The sequence below is a fragment of the Cheilinus undulatus genome, linkage group 11, assembly GCF_018320785.1.
Source record: "Cheilinus undulatus linkage group 11, ASM1832078v1, whole genome shotgun sequence".
NCBI lineage: Eukaryota > Metazoa > Chordata > Actinopteri > Labriformes > Labridae > Cheilinus > Cheilinus undulatus.
In genome coordinates, this window is record NC_054875.1 from 39,141,709 (window position 1) to 39,163,008 (window position 21,300).

The following is a 21,300-nucleotide window of genomic DNA, read 5'->3' on the forward strand; positions in this document are numbered from 1 at the left end:
AATGGAATGGAATGGTAGAACGGAATGGAAAGTAGAATGGTGGAATGAAATCAAATGGTAGAATAGAATGGAATGGTTGAATAGAATGGAATGGAATGGTAGAATGGCATGGTAGACTAGAATGGAATGGTAGAATGGAATGGAAAGTAGAATAGAATGGAATGGAATGGAAAGTAGAATGGAATTGAATAGTGGTATGAAATGGAATGGTAGAATGGAATAGAATAGTAGAATGGATTTAGCCCCTGTTGCATGGCCTAAGCTTTTGTCCTTAATGGGAATCCCCCCCCAACATTACTTTTACTTTTATACTTTAAGTAGTTTTGAAATTAGTAGTTTTATACTTTCACTTGTGTAAAAAGCTTGAGTTGATACTTCAACTTCTACACAAGTCTTTTTAAACCCTGGTATCTTTGATACTAGAAGATACTAGAAGATTTGGCGCATTTTTCATGGGCGCAACCCACATACTCAGCTCTGCTGCTCATCCCACAAGTGCATGATCCTTACAAATGTGGCATCATTTAAAAGGGTAATAAACAGGCTTTCCAACAGTATAAGGTTTATTACCAAGAAGCATTGTTACAACAAAGAAATAATGTACCAAACACAAATTGCCTTACTTTTTGGTTTAAGTTTAGATTGACACTTTGCCTTTGATGACTGAAGACCCCGAGAAAAGATATTAAAGAAGTTAGATAAGCTGACAATCTCTAATTTTTCACATTAAGGTATTTTCACACTGATTCCATTATTTTAGGAGTGGGTTAACATTTTCAGATCCATAGACACATTTAAAAAAAAGAACTCATGCACACAAACATCACATATAGAATCCACTGTGTTAAGTCTTCTATTCATTGTGAAAATTTGCAGCATATTCTTAAGTAAAAAACTAATGAAGCATTGGGGCTTTCTTTGCATTTGTGCTGGAAAAAGATTCAGAGGGTTTTGGTCTATTTTTTAGGATGAACAGTGACATCTGGTGGCATACTGGAGTTACAGCAACTGTCAAGAGGGACACCTCACTGATTCAACCTCAGGGTTTTTTTTGCATTAAAAGTCACATAATTCTGCATTTACCTGATGTTTTTTAAGTACCCTATGGAGAGGTCTGTCCAGACTTTAATAAAAGAAAGAGCACATGATGCTATTACTTTTCAGGGAAGGATATGATTGTCCCCCATAAGAAAGATAAATACAAAAAATAGTGACTACAAAGCAGTTTCTTATCTTGGTTAGCTATTATAGTATAGTCACAAAATTTACACTTTAAGAGTAATCAGAGGATGAAGACTTTTTGGGATTATACATGCACATCTTTAAATACTGATATTTGTGAACCCACATTTCATAGAAGAGGCTGATTGATTCATCATCATTTGGAAACACTGCGACATGGTAGCAGGTACAAAGAGATGCTTGTGCAACATTTTATTTTACACAGATTTTAATTCTAAAAAAGGGACATCATCTGCCTGAAGATGAGCCAATAGAGTTACATGGAGAATTACCTTTTTATTGTAAGGATTTTATATTTATATAGGCCCTTTTGCAAGCACTTTAATTTGTCAGAATCACCCAAGCCTGGAGAGAGTAAAACTGCTTGATTTGATTGAAGACAACTGAATTGTATACCAAAATAGAAATGGAATAATTACAGTGAAAAGTGAAGAGACCTTTTGGGTGTTGCCCCTGGCAGGTATCCCACATTGCTGACAAAACTGAAACTTACACTAAAACAAATAAAAACTAAACTAAAATGAAGCAGTTTTGCAAAATAAAAACTAAACTGAACTAAAAAAAAAAAAAAAACAGCAGTAAAAACTAATTAAAACTAAACCGAAATTCAAAACAAAAGGTAAAACCTAAATAAAAATTTAAACTAATGAAAAATCCAAAATTATTATAACCTTGTATGGGACGAGGGTCTTTGAGTGTCATTCAGGTGGTGACCTGTGGGGCTGGAAAATAAAACCACGTAAAAGTGCGAAAACTGCAGTTCCTCAAGTGTTCATTTGAGGGTAGCTGCAAAAACTTATCAAACCCCATTGACTTCCATGTTAAAATTCTCGCTTTTACAGCAGAATTATACACCGCTTTCCACATTATTATGCAAATGACATTTTTCTCTTCTTTCCTAAATATTAATGCAAATGACAGAATATTTTTCAAGTCATCAACCGTTAGAGCATAGAGTAATATACACACATTTGCAACTGTCATTACTCAAGCTTATCTGCCAACTTCCCAGTGACACTGTGATGTCACTCTCTGGCTGGGAAACTTCTGTAGAAATGTTATCAAGTCAAACTGCTGTTTCAAGATGTAAAAAGAAGTGGACAATTCCTAAATACATTCAATCTTGCAAAGCCCCAATCTGAAACAGTTGTGCCAGGTCTAAGAATGGGCCTGACTAGGCAGTAGCTATGAGTGAGGTTTATTTGTACTGGGAGCCAGCAGCAAAGACTGCTGCTGGTGTAACAATTAGCTCAGATGTAGCTGTAGAATAGCGGCAGATTTATCAGTATTGCAACATATTTCTTTATTCAAAGAAGAGCAGAAAACCACAGTTAAGCTTTTCTTAGCAGAATCGATGTTTTTCCTCCTCCCCGAAGCTGCTTCAGCATACATTTTGAGATAGTTACAGGTGCGGTTTAGTCGTACCACAAGCTAGTGGCAAAGAAGCAATTAGCTCTGATGTAGCCTGTACTTGTCTTGGACCATAGAGCGGGGCTTGACATTTACACCCACCAACTAGCCAAATGCGGGTGGATTTTGGCATGGTGGGTAGCAGCGTGAGTCTAACTAGCCACAGTTAGATTTATCAATGTCACAACTAATGCTTCACCCTGAAAGTACTAGTCTGTTAGCTCTTATGATTTAGGCTTGTTACAGAGGGGCCGTTCGGCACATGAAGACTCAAATTTCCATCCAGAATAACAACAAAGTTGCTGGTCTCTTCATCCATTTGTGCATTTTTACGCATGCTGTATGCTGTATGATACACATAAATGCGACACCCATACACATATACGGACAAACGCACACTGACTTGTTGGTAATGTAGACTGTAGGCTTCTATCTGTTTAGGGAAAATGTTTCAGGATGTTGGAGGATAAACTCAGACCTGAACTTTCTCCTCCTGCTTTAAAGCACCTCTCTATCCATGGAGGATCAGCGCATCAGCGCCGTTTATGTGTGTGCTCCAGATTTGTGTGTCTCTATTGCTCGTGCGAGCCAGGGTGTGCAGTGTGTCTGAATATTGTTTGATTAATACTCCACCTATATTCCATGTTTGTTGAGGGCAATCTAAATGATAAAACCTGTGCAGATGTGTGCATACTTTAAATGTTATTGAAAACCTTTAAACATTTGTATATTTAGGCTATATTATTGATTTGCCATATATGGATAATTAACGGATATAAAAGATGAGAGAAACTCCGAAACTTCAAATCAGTTCACTGAGACAGTGAGACACAGAGGCAGAAGGACAGTCTGTAACTGATCACTTAGAGAGAATTCAGCTAAACGGTGATTTTTTAATTTTTAATTTTTTTTGCTCCTTATATTTTACATTAGACAGTCCAGTTGTTTAATGTTCTCCAAATGTGAGCTTCACACATCAAATGTAAGTCATCTATTATTTAAACAGATATTTTAATTAATTTTAGACACTTGTATGAAGACATTTTCACCATACAGTTTAAAGGGGAATAGAGCAGGGGACAGGAGAAGCTGGTTGTCTCAAACAGTGAAGTATGAATATCTCTGTAGTGTGCTGTGTACAGGGAGAAGCGCTTTATTAAGAGGAGAGCTGATATTGATCATATTGATGAGGGAAAGTAGAGCATGTGTGTCATATCATACCCTTCGTACCAAATTTGGCATATAGCTCATAGTTTCCAAACACCAAATTTGGGCTAATGGAAATACCGAGTGGCTAGTAAGTTTTCAGAACCACTAGTCACCGTGGCTGGTGAGCAGAAAAGTTAATGTCAAGCCCTGCCATAGAGTGCATGTTAAATTGTTCCCTTCTCCTTCATTGTTCATCTGTTAAGTAGACCCTGATGCCCTCCATCACCTCACAGATGCTGAGCCAGGATGTTGACTGCACTGTCAACTGGCCACCATGTTTGTACTTGAAGGGATCAGAGGCCAGAGTTGCACAAACCTGAACTTGACAGCAACAAGTGCTTGCAGGTGAGCGTGAAGTTCTGTTTTTTCTTTTTAGGACTTATTTTATGGCCTTGACTGGGGAACAACATGTGGGAAAGAACCCATGGTTCAAATTTTACCTGGATCCCTCTCATCAAGGACAACAGCCATTGTGCATGCAAAATAACCCCACTGACAGGTTGGAAAACAAAAAGTATACATGCATTTGCAACTGCCTGTACATAACCTTAAATGCCTGCTGTAGCAAAGTTGTAGCGTCACTTTCTCTGTGGGAACTTGAAATGTTGTCAAGTCATACTGCTGTTTCAAGACATAAACAGATGTGGATGGTACCTCATGGAATTTATACAATTTAATGTAATTCAGTAGTTCTTCTGTAACTTTGCAAAGCAAATGGATTAGCCAGATTCCATGTCTGTCATGAGGCTGATTCATCTTGCTGAGCTCCAGTCTGAAGCTATTGTGCCAGGTCTGAGAGCAGATCAAACTAATAAGTGTCATTTCAGGAGAATGAGGCGGTAGCTACAGGTGGGGTATAGTGTTACTGAAGGCCAATAGGAAAGACCCACACTGGTGTAGCGATTAGCTCAGTTGTAGCTTTAATATAGTGGATATTTCTCAGAACTGGACCACATTTCTTAAGGAAAAGAAGAGCAAAGAACCACACTGAAAGCTTTTCACAGTGGAAATATGTGTCTGCTCTTCCTCATCTGCGCTAGCCTAAATTTGCGATATTTGCAGGTTGAGATAAGTTGTATTGCAAACTGGTAGCGAGTGAAGTATTTTGCTCAGATGTAGCTTTAGCATCAATTTTTCAGATCTAGACAGCATTTCTAGTACTTTGGTCGCTTTCTGTAGCCTTACAAAGCAGATGGACTGGCCAGATTCCGTGTCTGTCATCAGGTTAATCCATCTAACAAAGCTCCAATCTGAAACGGCTCTGCCACGTCTTAGAACTGTTCTGAACAATCAGTGTCATTTCCGAAGGTTTTTTTGGTAGCTACACTTAGTTGTTCTGGAAGCCAATAGCAATGACTGCCACCAGTGTAGCGATTAGCCTTTATGTAGCTGTAATATAGCAGCAGTTTTATCAGAACTGGACCACATTTCATTATTACATGAGCAATGAATTTGCAATAGTTACAGGTGGGGTTTAGATGTATTGCAAGGTGGAAGCAATGACTGCTGCTGGAGAAGCAGTTAGCTCAGATGTAGCCTGTACTTGTCTCTGACCATAGGGTTCATGAACTAAACCAGTCCTTCCCTTCTCATCCAGTGTTCTTCTGATAAGAATCCTAATGCTCTCCATCATCTCACGGATGCTGAGCCAGGATGCAGACTGGGTTGACAACTATCCACCGGATATCCACCTGACACCATTGGAGGCCAGAGCTGCATAAACCTGACTTGACAGCAACAAGTGCTTTTAGTTGAGCATGAAGTTGTAATTTTTTGAAAACTTCTTTTTAGGCTTTGACTGGGGAAAGGTGTGATGTCACTCTCTGGGTGGGGAAACTTTAAATGTTATCAACTTGTTTTGCTATGTTTGAAGACGAAGGCAAGATGTAGATGTCGCAATCCCAATTGGCAATTAACCAAGGGCTGAAAGAACAGCTAGCGCAGATGTAGGGAGTGAAGCCAACTTTGGTACCAGTGGTGATCAGCACACTTAGGGCTGTATCCCCTGAGTTCACCCTTCATTCCTTAACTGTTTCTGACACTTCTAAAACCTCTCAAACCACTTATTCTACTAGTTTTAAAAACACAGATAATCCTGGCAGTAAGGGGAAAGTGTTGGGTTGGTTTGAGTCTTTGGGTTTGAGGGGACTGAAGGCCCGGTTGGTCAAAACTAGTATTGGTATTATGTTTTTTTATCCTGGCAGCATCATTGCTATTCTGTTGCATCATCCTTGTCTTGAGAAACTTGTCTACAAATGCCGTGGCCAAACATCTGTCCCTGACCTCAGCACTTCAAAGATATGAGCTTGTCCAACTTGCGACTGATTGATCTAATCTCTTTCGAGTTCCAGACAATGATGAGGAGGACATTGCTGGTTCTGAGCTGGAGAGGGTCACTGGAGTCTGAAGTGGACTATGTTTCTGGATGTCAAAAGTGGACTGAACTGACTGTTGGGAAACACATGAGACTGTTTCAAAGGAAATTAAACACAGACTAACTGGTGGATCCTGGAAATTTTTAGATAAAAGACACTATGATCTTTACAGGTCATTTAGCAGACGCTTTTGTCCAAAGTGGTGTACATCTGAGAGATAGGCAGGTGTTTCTGGTGTTAAGGACCTTGCCCAAGTTCCACACTGGTTACTGATCATGCCGTGACCGGGATTTAAACCCACGATACCCCCCAGTCTCCTCTACCAGAGTCAGCTATGTAAATCGCTGGGCTATCCAGCCCTCTTGATTCATCAAGCTTGCTCTGCCCGGTAATAACACATCACTGGGATGGACCTTGATTATGCAAGACACGTGGTTACCGTTGCACACAAATGCAAAACTGCAAGCAAGCACTGTTCTTCAGTATCCTGTCCAGCTTGAATTTCTTCCTACTTTGACATAAACAACATGGACAATCAAGCTGATTTGACTTTGAAGACAAGACAGCAGCTTAGCAACTCATGTAGCAGTTTTGCAGTGATCGCCCATCTCTTATTTGGCCATGGGGGTCGGATTTTTAGTTTTTCAGCCAATCTACATGGACTGTTGTCTTGGAGCTAGAGGAAGGCCCAAAGGAAGGAATTTGATTAAGCAAAATTAGCTGATAGGAGATATTGTATTCAAGATATAAAAGGGTGTGTTTATTGCTAAAATGTTCTCTTGGTCAAAATGACCTGCTTGATAATGCAGGTACCATTTATGATTATGGGTGTAAGGTTGTTTTTGTTAGGTTGATCACATAGGCTTTGCTTAGGGTTGTGCAGAAGAGTTAGTCATTGATGTTCTGGTTGATTTTGTATCCTCAAACTCATACTATGAATTTTAAATTATTTTATAAAAGGAAAATAAACATGTCAAATGAACTGCTTTGGTAATTTACCCTGTTTGGACAAAAATGAGACTAGATGATCAGAAATGCATAATAAAAAGAGAGTGGCATGGAAAAAACAGTTAACTGCAGGTGCTTAATATGTTATATATGCGCTTTTAAAATGTTTTTTTTTTTTATAATATTTTAAAGAACAGAATATACTGACATTAATTTGGTTTTATATCTCAAATTGTAAGTCATATTTGCCCAATGGCAGTAGGCCTACTAAAATTATTATTTTCGCTCACGTAACTCAGTTTTTAACTTTAATTTTGAGAATTACAGTGAACTAAGTGTACCGTTATCATTTACCGTAATATTTATTAACACAGAAATAAAATAATAAAAATAAAAATTTCCTTCCTGTTGTTGTAAAAGATATTTCAATGCCACATTGTTGAATAAATACAGACTAAAACGGCTCCCACCACCGTTCCCTCCCTCCCTCTGCTGGAATATGATTGGCTTGCGCACCTATCGATCGCGGTGTCCTTGCCGCCCACTTCCGCCCTGTCCTAGTGGCAGTTACTCTTCGATTGTATTTATCAATAGAGCATTAATCTGACTCTAACTCGCAGGTATATTGAAGTGAATTGTGTTTAAATGTTTGTGTCGTTGTTTGTGGTGATAACGTTAGCGACTCTCTTGTCTTCACCCTCCAACTGACATTTTAACTCAGTCTAGCACCGATGCTAACGGTTAACTGGCTAGCTAGTCAGATAGCTTGCTAACTAGCAGAGGCTCTTTGGGGAAGAGAGATTTTGATAGTGAGCTATAGTGCGGTTGTTTTTGTATTCATAGCATGTACGAAATAATAATTGGAGTAACCGATTATCTGCAGCTGTTCCGCTTGGTTTAACGACTCGGTGCTGTTGCAGGTTGAGTGTTTGGCAGCCTGTGATGCTTGGAGAGAGGCTGGGCTGCAGGGACAGGCCGACGGTGGAAACATGACTTCCGAGTAACATTGAGTCACTTTCTCTGCTCAGGATGAACAGCGAAGAAGAGTTTTACGACGCTGAGACAGGTGAGACAGCCCTGCAGACTGTTCAAATAGTGAAATATATTTGCTCTGTTTTTTTTTCCTCATGAATGAACTTTGCTCTTCCCTCACCTCCTCCTGTCTCCACCAGGGCTGGAGTCAGATGATTCCTGTGAAGTCAGTTTCAAAGATGCCCTGGTGTTTGACAATAAGCAGGTGACAGGTGGCAGCTCCACACAGGAGAATGGAGTGTGGGAGCGCAGGTGAGGAATCCTGCATAAATGTGGTATGCATGCAGTCATGTATGTGTGCATGTTAGTACATGATCACACATGTTGGAGGCGTTCATCAAGCATGCAGTCACATGTAGAGGCAGACAAAGCCAGTGCTGCAGCATTTTTACTTTGAGCACCTACTCAGCAGAGCTTTTAGGATTTGCTGTTGAAGTACTAAGTCAAGTCTGACAATTTTGACTTGAGGTCATCTGGATATCGACGTAGTACATTGTGTTCTCATATGAGCTGCTACCACTCTTTGTGCATAGGAGCCACGTATACTGATTTCTTTTCTTCTATTATTGTTTTAACCTTACTTGGTCCAAATGTGCACCAGGAAATCCCTACCTGCTGACATGATCTCCAGGAACAATTTCAGTGTGTGGAGCATACTGAAGAAATGTATTGGCATGGTAAGTCTTACTTGACAAATCAAAAATAAAAGACTATTTAAATTCTATGCAGCTCCTGTGTAGTTAATCTGAATTTATTACAGCATTTCCACTGCAAATGAGCATATATTTGATCCAGTATAAACTGTATTTTTAGTAAGTGAATACTTACATGTTTCTGCAATAATAATGCCACTATTTTGCAAGTCTAAATTTTATGCTCATCAGACTTAATCTGCAGCAGAGTTTTTCATAGGGTTGCACGATTTCTGCCAATGTCTGATATGCCAGTATTTTCAAATGAATTTTAATAGAAACTGGTATCGCTACTGATATTTAAATAAAGCTTAAACCTAAAACTTTATTCCTTAAAGCACACAATTTGAATTATTAGGATGAATAGATGAACAAATTTCAGTCATAAACTAAACTTTAATGTATACGAAATAATGACCCAGGCTATCTGCGTGCATGGGGCGCGCCATAAACCACTAGGCCATCTGCACTGCTATATTTCCCTTTTAAGCTAATATCTGCTCATGTCCATTAGAGGTGGGAATCTTTAGGCACCTCACGATTTGATTCTTAATCGATATTGGTTTTTTTTTTTACATTTCTGTTCTCACTGTGTCCAACATAATAAAAACATTACATTTGTGTTAAGAAAAAAAATAGATAAATTAGATTTCCACTATCCTTTAATGGAAAATGAGTGTAAACTGGAAATTTACAATTACACTGAACCAAAGTTATGAGAATCCTTTCCTTGTGACATATCTGAAATTACAAACATAAAAATGTCTTTTTTCACAGATGAACAACATAATCAAAATCTTGCTGTTAAGCACTGCATGCCAGAGTTGCATCTTTTTTGTTCCTGCTATTCCACAGTATTAAATATTTAGATTATAATTGATTATTGGACAATTATAAATCCATTCAGAATCTTCAACCTCCACATCACGTCGCATCTAAGAATAGATTTTTTTCTCCCACCTCTAATGTCGATATCAAGCCGATAATATCGTGCATCCCTAATTTTTCAATCCCAGTAAAGGCACCAAAAATAGCTTTAATTGGAACATTAGTATGTAATTAATGTAACGTATTTTTCATTCCCATTGTTGAAAGGCTGAGCCTTTTTGTTGCGTAACAGTCAACTGATATGATTTATGACTTAAGTATATGACACACTGGGACTTGTGAAAGCTTCTCTCTGTTTCTTCTTGTTCATTCATCTACTTTATTCTTTGAACATTCTCTGTTGCAGGAGCTTTCCAAAATAGCGATGCCAGTTGTGTTCAACGAGCCGCTGAGCTTTCTCCAGAGAATCTCGGAGTACATGGAGCACACTCACCTCATCCATAAAGCCTGCAGTTTGTCTGACTCCATAGACCGCATGCAGGTACAATAAGTTGCCATTCTTGAGTTACGTTTTTGTTAGGAACTCAGCTAACTTAACTTCTTTTTGAATCCTATTGCTTCTATGTGTGCAGTGTTGTAGTAGAAGATGCACTAATAATCGTAACGAATAACATTGATTTCATCATGCAGCTAGAATTATCTTCTGTATCAACTGATTTATCTGTTATCATGACTGAGCCCATTTAACGTCAGAAAAAAAAATAGCTCTGTAAATTTCCTATAAAACCAAGATGACGCTTTAACAAAGTTTGTTTCTGGCCAGTGATGGTATTAAAACACAAGTTTCTCTTTCACAGAAGTGAAAAAAAGGCCTGTAAATGATCACTCTGTAGGTGCTATAATGAAAGGACATTTTGTGTTTTGCCATAAATCAAGTCAAACTTTTTGTCTTATTCTTGTTAATCTCTGTACCAGGTTGTTGCTGCGTTTGCTGTGTCGGCTGTAGCATCTCAATGGGAAAGAACTGGAAAGCCGTTTAATCCTTTGCTTGGGGAAACGTATGAACTCACAAGGTAACGTAAAAGGCTGTTGATAAAATCCTACATTGCATGCAGTACTTTTGTTTCGATGACAGATGTGCATAAATTGACCTTTTTCTATCATTTATTTATACAATTTGCCTGTGTTTATTTTTAAGAGAGGACGAGGGGTACAGATTGATCTCGGAGCAGGTGAGCCACCACCCTCCTGTCAGTGCCTTCCACGCTCAGTCTCTGAAGCAAGAGTTCGAGTTTCACGGCACCATCTACCCCAAACTAAAATTCTGGGGGAAAAGTGTGGAGGCCGAGCCCAGAGGAACCATGACACTAGAGCTACTGAAGTGAGTGATTTGTGTCTGCATGAGCTCTCACTTTGTTTAGCTGCGTTGTTTTTTGTGGTTTTTCTTTTGCTGCCTTTTACAGTTAGATTTTGGTCATTGTTTGTCAGTCTATTTGTCACCACTTGTAATAAGTGATACCACACATGTATCTGGCTGTTACAAACATGTAAAGTATGAAAGTAGATATATAAATCACAGATTGCAGCTTTTGAGATCAACTTAACAGAAAGAGGACGACTAATCCTGCACTGCACAAAGGGTAAAACATTTCACCAGCTTGCTTTCTAAATCTCACCAATGGAAAGATATTTGTGTCCTATTGAATAATAACATTTATGAGAAACTTGAGAGCTACTGATGGAAATGTTATATGTAGAGAGAGCCTGGAGAGCTGTTTTAATCTCTTTCAAGACTGTCCCTAACCTCAATCATGTTGCTCAAAGTTTATATCTAATAGAAGATTTAGCTTGTTTTTAGTGTTCACTTAATTTTATTGAACCAGCAGAGCAACCATGCTTTATAGTAGCGAATATAGCATCCCAAAATATGATTGCCAAGAATGTAGTGGAGGAGGATACATTTGAGTATTTGTCTGCCTGATATTTTGCAATATTTTCTGCAGCCAGACTACATAGCTGAGGAGATGCAGCGCAGATAGGCACAAGCTACCATGTACTAAGTGTACTGGTAAACACAGTTTCTGCTGGCAAATCACTGCCAGCAGGAAAATGAGGCTTTCTTAAATAATTATGCGTACTATGTGAAGCCAAACATTTATCAGACATGCTCATCAAAATGTGAGAAAAATCCCATTAAAGGCAGTTTCAGGTAATATGATGCCTCTCTTAGATTGAAAAACATGACTGTGTATAGTGTTTCTGTGCTAGCAGTTGCAAAGGGAGGCATCACCCCTGCCTCATTTCTTAAGCTTTTTTTTGTGCTGGACTTTTCAACAATATTTCAATATTATATTAAGAGTGTGTGCCTTTGTCCGCCACATATACCAACCTACCACTGCATAGGTAAGGCTTTTGTTTTTCTTCTTATCAAACTATTTAAGATTTTGCTCTTTTTTCTTTCAGACACAAAGAAGCTTACACCTGGACAAACCCTTTATGTTGTGTTCATAACATCATCCTCGGAAAACTCTGGATTGAGCAGTACGGAACTGTGGAGATCGTCAACCACAGGTAATACAAGAAAACTTCCTCAAAGATCTAACGTGACTGAAGCAGCTGTTACAGCCTAACATACTTTATTTTGCATTTGTTTCATAAGTACGGGAGATAAGTGTGTGTTGAACTTCAAGCCGTGCGGCATGTTTGGGAAAGAGCTGCACAAAGTAGAAGGTCACATCCAAGACAAAAGGTAAGAGTTGGAGCACAGCAGCTGTGGTCATAATGAGCGGTTTGAATTCTTCTTCTCATTGTTAAACTTGCTTTGTTTTCTGTTAATCCAGTAAGAAGAAGCGGCGGGTGATTTATGGAAAGTGGACAGAGTGCATGTACAGCGTGGACCCCAAGCTTTACGACACAAACAGGAAGTCAGACAAGAAGACAGGGGCGGACCCTAAAAAGCTGAATAAGGTGAGAGAGGCTCAGGTTCACGGTAGCTTCTGTTTTGACTGAAATGCTGCTCAGAGTCTGCTCTCTCATTGGTCTGTGACTTATTTTTTTCTGTCTTAAAACGTGAAGTAATCTGTGAACTTTCCTCCTCACTCTCAATTCTTCTCTCAAACGGTATCTTTTCCTTTCACAATAACATGCAGTGGCTTAGTAGAAGGTAAGGTAAAAGTGTATTTGATATCTGTAGTGTGCTACTGCTGTTGTCTAGTTCCAGTTATGTTCAAAGTGTAGTGTATGATTAGATCATTGCTAGCACTGATCCATTATGTCTTGCAATGACATGCATTGTTGCTTGAGAGACGTCTTGAATTTGTGGCGACTGTAGTTCTGTGAATCACCTGTTTGCATTCGTAACATACGTACTGCAGCTTTGGCAAGCCAGCCCATGTTTGATAATGATATTTATATGTGTGTGGTTTTTGTGTATGTGTGTAGGAACAAAGTTGTGAAGGTGAGGAGGCAGATGAGATGCCAGACGTTCAAGAGACTGTGACTGTGATACCAGGAAGTGCCTTACTGTGGAGGATAACGCCACGGCCTGCTCACTCAGCAAAGGTCAGCATCATTCACATAGAGATAGAAAATGTGCAGTTAAATAAGATATTCATAAAGTTGTGGATTTAACACTCCTCTGCTGTGATCATCTTGCAGATGTATAACTTTACCAGCTTTGCCATGACACTCAATGAGCTGGAGCCTGGCATGGAGAGACTCCTGGCACCAACAGACTGCCGGTTAAGGCCGGACATCAGAGCCATGGAAAATGCAGATATAGGTAACAACAGCCTTTAATGCATGCAAATGAAAGTCCAAAACAACCATATTGTTGTTTGTGCTGCATGTTATAGGCATAAAGAAAATAACATGCTGCTTGTTGTCAGAGTTTAATGTTCAAATAAGAGTACTAAAACAAAATAGTAAGAGTGTCTAAATATTAGGACTAAAGCAAGGACAAAAGAAGCACTAAGGGCAGAGTAGAAGTTTTAACTGTTCCTTGCACACATGATTGCATAAATAGCTACACCCAAGTGTTTAATGGCTTCTCTATTCATGTGTATGTTTGTTTTTTAAAGACGCGGCAAACGCAGAGAAAGAGAGGCTAGAGGAGAAACAAAGGGCTTCACGTAGGGAACGTGCCAAGGACAAGGAGGAGTGGTCAACTAGGTGCGTACTTCTGTATTTTCTTATTTCTTTAACATATTTTTGGCATTTGGAATTTTTTTTCCAAGATAAAACATGTAAAAATCTCTGATAACTGTTCTTAGTGACATAAATGCTTAAGAAGTTTAACATGTTCTTTGAATTTTTTTAATGTGACATTCAGGGCTAACCCCAAATATTTGACAATTCAATGGAAAGAGCCAATATCATTCCACTCTGGCTCTGTGGAAGTGCTAAATGTCTGCGTTTATGTAGATTTGCCTGTTTTCTCCAAATGAAAAAGACTAATATCCTGTCTTGAAATAAATATCAACCTATTAATACATTTGATGAAAAGTACAAGAGTTTAAACAGCCAAATAGAACGAAAGGACTTGCCAGATTGTTAGCAAATATTGTCCATGGTAGAGAATAGATGGTAGTCAAAACTGAAGATCTGAGGAACTTTGATATGATTTAAAATCCTTTATTAAACAGAGATGTCTATTTGTTTCAGCTCCAACATGTTTTAATTATGACATAAAATGCCTATAAAGAACAGATGTTTAAATTCAGGTAAGGTGTCATGTGACAAATCATAATGCAAAGGTCACAAAAACACAGATCTCAACAACAGATATCATAGTACAAAGAACAAATTGTCCATACTAATGCAAATTTTAAAAGCTAGTTATTTTGCAGCCTCTTTTATGAGTATATTGAAGTTATTTTGTGGTATCTACACTCACTAACTTTTTACCTTGAGGAGGTGTTCTTTGTACTGTGACATCTGTTGTGATTTATGTTTAAGAATGTGTTTTCTTCAGTGTTCTTGTGACCTTTGTCACGTGACGTGTCACCTGTATTTAAACACCTGTTTTTTATCAGCCTATTATTTCCTGAAGAAGACTCATCAAAATGAGAAGACATCTCTGTTTAATGAAAGATTTTTAATCATACTAGAGTGCCTGGGATCTTAAGTTTGGACTGCCACCTCTACAGTCACTATTTGCTTATAATCTGGGAAGTCATTTGTCCTTTTTGGCTGTTTTAATCCTTTACCCCTCATCCTGAAGAGCACCTGATCCTGGTTACATTTTTCTTATTAACCCTGTGTAGCACTCATCCTCCTCTCAGTACACGAGTTGTATCTGGATGGTATCTGTCTCCTTAGCTTTTGCAAAACAAATTTGAGGAGACAACCCCATTTAAATGTTTTAGTTTTGAATTACAATGTTAGAAACAAAATTGTCAGTATGGGAGCAGTTTGAACAAATTAAAGAGGATCCCCAAGACATAAAATACAAGTCACGTTAACAGCTACTGGCAAAAAATAGAACCAGTCTCATGTTTTTACAACAATGCAGTCCAACAAGTCCTTCAATTGTGTACATGTCACAGAATGAAGATAATAGATTGATATTCTTGGTACATCTCGTGTAGGAAAAATGCTCAGACCTATTTTTATGTTCCTCTGTAACTTTGTTAATGTGATGTTTTTGTTTAACCTTTATTTATTCCCATTGAGATGCAAAAATTTCTTTTGTATGCGAGTCCTGGCCAAGACTGCTCGACCAAGCTGTGAAATTTTGCCCAAACTTTTTAGGGATTTAAACTCAGAGTTCTGTTATGTAAAGCTGTCTAATTACAAGCAAGTTTTTTGCTTAAAATCTGAGTGTACCTTTAAATCAGTGACACTCAACCCGCGGTTCTCGAGCCACATGTGGCTCTTGAGTGACAAGCTGTGGCTCTTTTAAGGCTTACTTGGAAAAAAAACGTGGATCACATGTTGAGATACCATAATATCTAGTAAAACTTGTCCAAACGTTGTTTTTTTTTTTTTATCTTTAATGTACTACTGATAATAGGTACTGTCAAAAGAGCAGAAATATAAAATGAACGCTCCAAAATGAGGAAGGGCTGAACGATGGGTCTGGAGACCTGCAGGTGTGAGGCAGGGCTGGATTTGGTCATCTGGGGACCCAGGGCAAAGAACAATATGAGGCTCCTCCCCCTTTACCAAAAGAATTAATGAGTGGGAAAAAAAATGAGAAAGCATCTCTTTTATGTTAATAAAGCCACAGAACAGCAGTAAATGCTCCAGTGTGAGATATAAATACCCAAATAGCCAACCATAATTCATTGGCTCTTTGAAGGCATCTCAGAGCTCAAACTCAGCTCATTCTAATTTGTTAAAAAATCTGAAGGCCAGGTGAAACTCGCATAACGTTGGTGTTGATCCAAAGACTTCAAAATCACCGCACTTCAGGGAATAAAAAGCGCATCTTTTGACATTTTTTTATTGCTTTAAAATTGGTTTAAACCCACTGACAGATGTAAGAAGGGTGACCAATAGCTCTGATTTATAAAAACAAAATCCTAAAAAATTGTGATACAAGGTTGTGGCAGTGAACTAAAATAAATATATGCTCATTATCAGTGGCATATTGTTTCTTCTGACACTTTTCAGACATTTTTGTACCCTATTGCATCCCGTTGAAGCTCACAATTTTCCACCAATTTACGGTTTCATTTATTTTCAACTATGGATTAACTAATCTATGATCTACCTTACATCCCCAGTTTGGATTGTGGCTCTCACTAAAATATTTTCAAGACAATGTGGCTCTTTGGTAAAATAAGGTTGAGTACCATTGCTTTTAAACCTTTTTTAAGCTTTGTTTTTTGGGGGGGCTCAACACGCATTGTTTTTTTTCTTCCATTTATGCTATTGAGTCCGAATTATGTTACCTTTGCCTGTATGACTTTAAATCATTGGTGTTTATAAATTTTTAATGCATATAATTGTCCCAAAACATTATCAAATTCTTCAGCTATCGAAGTGAAACTGTAAAAAAATGTGTTTATCATTGCATCCCTTTGCAACAGTATTAACGTTTTACTCACTCTCCTGGCAGAAATGCAGGGAAAAGCATCTAGGATAACACTTTGAAGATGTTCCTACTGTATATTAAGCATGTTATGTAACTATTTCTTTAGCTCTGTCCATACAAATAAGTCCTGCATGTTCTCTGTCTCTCCAGGTGGTTTAAGGTGGGAACAAATCCTCATACAGGCTCTGAGGATTGGCTGTACACAGGTGGATACTTTGACAGGAATTACACTGACTGTCCCAACATTTATTGACACCGGAGATGCTCAGAATGAAGATCTCCTCTCTGATAGGATGAACTTTACTTCTCAGCATCTAAGGATGTGTGTCTGTGACGCTCACTGGTACTGTCTGCGTGTGAAACAATGAACAGCTGATATCAGAGTGTTATCGGACAGATTATCAGATTATGACTGTGAAAAATGTCCACAAAAAGAGAAATGTTCTATTAAGGAGATTTTTTAGAGTTTACTTACTATAAATGTCAACATCTTCATCTTTATAGGCCCCAATTATAATAATAGTCCATACACAAATCTCACCTGTTGAGGGTTTAAAAACAGTCATCTGTTTCAGTGTGTTCATGCAACTACAGGACTAAAATCTCTGGGGTCGTTTATATCCTGCATTAACAACAGTTTTGGGTATTCCAATATCAAATGGTAATCCTTAAAGCTAGGTGTGGATGTGCCTCAGTGTATACTGAGGACGATTTTATATCCAGTGGCTCAGAGTGCCTACGAATTTGGGCTAGGATAGCTTCATCTGGATTGGTATGATAGTGCAGATGCCAATACATACTGGTATGCATTAAAGATTTAATTATTGGTAATCCATAAGTAAGCAAAAAGAGTGGCTTACTGTGCACCCAGCCTCACTTTGAGAGATGGGAACTCCAGCTCTTTGAGAGAACTGGATGATTGACTCAGCTCAGTAATAAAAATCTGTCTTTTGGCTCCCAAATGGTTCTTTGTTTGGTACCACTTGGCTTTTTTATGTTTATTGAACAACAATGGAGAGCTGGAAACCAGCTCTCAAGCGGGAGCTGGCTCCCGTCATTCATATGAAAGAGATGTCTCCTAGAACTAGCTCATTTGCAAACACCAATCTTGAATTGAGTGGGAAGTTATCCTAGCTGCCATTGGGCAAGAGGCAGGGTACACACTGGACTGGTCCCCATTCAAACGCAGGGCTGACACATGGAAACAAACAACCAGGCACTCTCATGATGACACCTACGGCCAATTTAGAGCCACCAATTAACCTAACGAGCCGGAGAGAAACCATACACGGGGAGAACATGCAAACTCCACACAGAAAGGCCCTGACTGGAAAGCGAACCAGGAACCTTCTTGTGCCGCCGTGCAGCCCTAATCATTACCCCTTTAGATTTATTTGCTGAGTAGTACACCTCTATTTCCTTTAAAAGCACTTTTATGACTAAATGAGGGAGAAAAGCTGCTCCCATTCATATGTATTGCTCGCAGCCTCCTTGTGCATTGCATGCAGGTATACTTACATCAGGGCAATGATGTATGGACTGGATAAGAAATTTGAGAATTCACATTGCAGACTGTAACTGAATACGCATTATAAATGCATTGTGTTGATGCACAGCATTACTTGGTATCTGAATGCTTAAAATGGATGTTAATGCAAAATGTAAACAAGATCTCTGACCTCTAAAGGACATTTTAGTTCAGATGTTTAACCATAATTTCACCCGTAGATGAACCGCACACTTCAGTCCAGTTGCATTCAAATATCAGGGGTTATTTAAACACATCTGTTACTTTTATATACAAATATAAATATAACCTATTTGAATTTTAGATGTCTATTTTAGTTAGCTGTAAACTTCCCTTAAAACATCACAACTGTGATAATTTTCTGTGAATAGAGACTTAAAATAGAGACAAAAGCTGCTTATTACCATGTTTACTCGCACAGTAAACAGATATTGTTGGTACATTATATCGTCAGCTGTAACATACAGTAGATAATGTGTATAATAATTGGTGCATGCATGATCACCAAGAGGATTATTTACACAAGTTAAAGCCATAAAAACCTTTTGTGCACTAATTATGATAGTGTAAATGCATTTACATAAAAGCAAAGGGAAACAGACTGGTTGGCTTAAGCAGGAGGTTTGTAGAGATGATGTTGATAGGAAATTCTGAGCCTTAACAGTCAAAACAGTAATAATGATTTGATTATTATGCTTTGTTTATTTCTAGCTGAGGAGTATCCTGTGATAAGTTTTGTAACTACACATCCCAACAATTTTGGGCTGTAAACTGGGAGTGTAAAGTTGCCATGGAGTCAGTTAGGTTGATATTTTTGGTCTGCTACTTGAGCCGTGTTTTTAGCCTGTTTTTTTTTTTTTATAATTATTATTTCCGTATTTGCACCATGAAAGAATGCCAAATTAGCTATTTGAAGTTCCTTTTGGTTATGTACCAGATGGAGTACACCTAACTGTCTCTGATTACTTTTTTTTACACAGAAGAAAGTTTAAAAACATTTTTTTCTTGGTCGTTTTTGAAATTTCAGTAGTGTGATTTATTAGCCGAAGTTTTTGGAAATCTGTTTTCAATATTGTGTTATTTCCAAGACTTCTAGGTTAGAAGATGTGTTTTTATTTTTGACTGAGTTCAACAAGGATTAAATTTGAGTCAAATTTTGGCTCAATTGTTTTTCTCATGGTTGTAAAACCTTTGGTAAAAAGAAAGCTGTCACAGTCGGGCTCCTGGCATTTGTCTGCAGATTACTCTGGTTGTTTTCAGAGTTCCCATGTTGATGCCCTGACTCCATTTTTCTATCAGTCAAAGCTGCAAGCAGCTTAAAAAGAGGGCGTTGCAGCCATCATGTACCTATGCAAACTGCTCCACCCAGTCTGCCCTTCTAAAATGTGAAAAACAAAAACAAAACGCTTCACTCCTTCTTAGCTAGTGGTCATTGTGGGCTTCCAACACTACAGAGGCAGCCGTTAATGAATGTTGTGTGCTGATGTGATAACGCTTAAAACCTACATTTACATAAACATTCATGCTGTGCATTTGTTAGACAGTATAGAGATGTTTCTCTTTGTTCCAAGCACTAACCTTTGCATAAACTGCACATGTGAACGCTCACAGTCCAATGCACATATTGTATCATGAAATATCCTACATCATGTCCTCCCAACTTTATTCTGAATTCAAGCACTTTGTGAGGCCTGCAGACACTCGGAGCTGCAGGTTCAGTCTCTCAGTCTCAAACTATTTTTGCTCATGTCTGTCTAGCATCATTATGAAAATGTTTACATTGTTTCTTCATGGATTTCCTGTTTTGTTTTTGCTCCACATACAGCTATCCACATTCAACCATACATGGCATATTTGACAAATAAATTATGGACTATTGAAATTACCAGCTGTGTCATTGTTTAAAAAGACTGTTTTTCTTACTTTATGATTTTCACATCAGACACCTGTGGGTTTTATTTATCTTCATTGTCTTTGTCTTAGTGGTTTTTACAGTTATATATTGGATAACACAAGGAAGAAACATGCACAATGTTTGCTTTTTTCAGAATAAAATTTTACTGTTCTACCAACTGAAACAGGAAGCTTTAACCAACTTAAACCAACAGCTTCCATATTTTACAATATCTGTGTAAAGTGGGGGAAAAAAACAAGTGACGTTTGACCATTTCATTAAAAAAGTATTCACTTATTATGAATTTCATTGCAGCAACCTATCTCAAAAAAGTAGGCACAGGTCTATGCTTTTTATTATGTAACATTATGTCAAGGATATTGCTGGTGTTTTGGGAGAGGAATGTTGTTGCATTCTTGTAGGATTCTAGCCACTCAGCAGTTCTGGGTCTTTGCGTGACTTTGTTTTATGATGCTGTAAATGTGTGCTACTGATGAATGGTCTTGAGTATGTAGTCTAGTATTGTCTTGCTGAAATATGCAAGGCCTTTCCTGAAAAAGATGTCTTGATATGTTGCTCTAAAACTATATTTTTGCAGCATTGATGTTGCCTTTCCAGATGTGTAAGCTGCCCACACCTTAGACATTAGTGCAACCCCATACCATCGGAGATGCAGGCTTATGAATTGTGTGCTAACAAGCTGGATGGTCCCTCAGCTCTTTAGTCTGCAGGACAGGATGTTCATGTTTTCAAAATGAATTTCAAATTTTGATTAATCTGACCACAGAAAAGTTTTCCATTTTGCCACAGTTTATTTTGAATTATATAAATTGTCTATGCAGTGATTTACAGTACAGAATCATACCTGTTTTTAATGAAGTGCCACCTGAGGGCCTGAAGATCACCCACATCCCTTGCAAACAGATATTTCTCCAGATTTTCTTAATCTTTTGATAATATTATTTACTGTAGAGGGTGGTATATTTATTAAATGTTCACAGTGTTAAACTGAGGAACACTTTCCTGAACTTTAGAAGAACAATTCATATATTGGTGAATGTCTGCCCAGCTTCACTTCTGAGAGACTCTGCTTTCCTAAAATG

General features: G+C 38.2%; 1 protein-coding gene across 2 annotated transcripts; it reads left to right on the forward strand.

Moving 5' to 3' along the window:
• Nucleotides 1-7,710: 7,710 nt before the first annotated feature.
• LOC121517509 (oxysterol-binding protein-related protein 2-like) lies at nt 7,711-20,188 on the forward strand. 2 transcript variants are annotated; one of them, XM_041799332.1, is made up of 14 exons: nt 7,711-7,804; nt 8,105-8,250; nt 8,357-8,468; nt 8,818-8,893; nt 10,143-10,277; nt 10,712-10,809; nt 10,935-11,117; nt 12,200-12,307; nt 12,396-12,485; nt 12,577-12,703; nt 13,178-13,297; nt 13,394-13,517; nt 13,816-13,906; nt 16,926-20,188. In XM_041799332.1, the coding sequence occupies exons 2-14, from the start codon at nt 8,214-8,216 to the stop codon at nt 17,026-17,028; spliced, it is 1,404 nt and encodes a 467-aa protein (XP_041655266.1). In that variant the 5' UTR covers nt 7,711-7,804; nt 8,105-8,213; the 3' UTR covers nt 17,029-20,188. The 2 variants fall into 2 exon arrangements, with proteins under 2 accessions (XP_041655266.1, XP_041655268.1); XM_041799334.1 differs by having other exon boundaries at nt 7,725-7,804; nt 8,213-8,250.
• Nucleotides 20,189-21,300: the final 1,112 nt, after the last annotated feature.

Coding starts and splice junctions, on each gene's coding strand:
- LOC121517509 (XM_041799332.1), top strand. CDS start 8,214: ATGAACAGCGAAGAAGAGTTTTACGACGCTGAGACAG. Junction 10,278..10,711: donor ACTCCATAGACCGCATGCAG/GTACAATAAGTT, acceptor TCTCTGTACCAG/GTTGTTGCTGCGTTTGCTGT. Junction 10,810..10,934: donor GAAACGTATGAACTCACAAG/GTAACGTAAAAG, acceptor TTTATTTTTAAG/AGAGGACGAGGGGTACAGAT.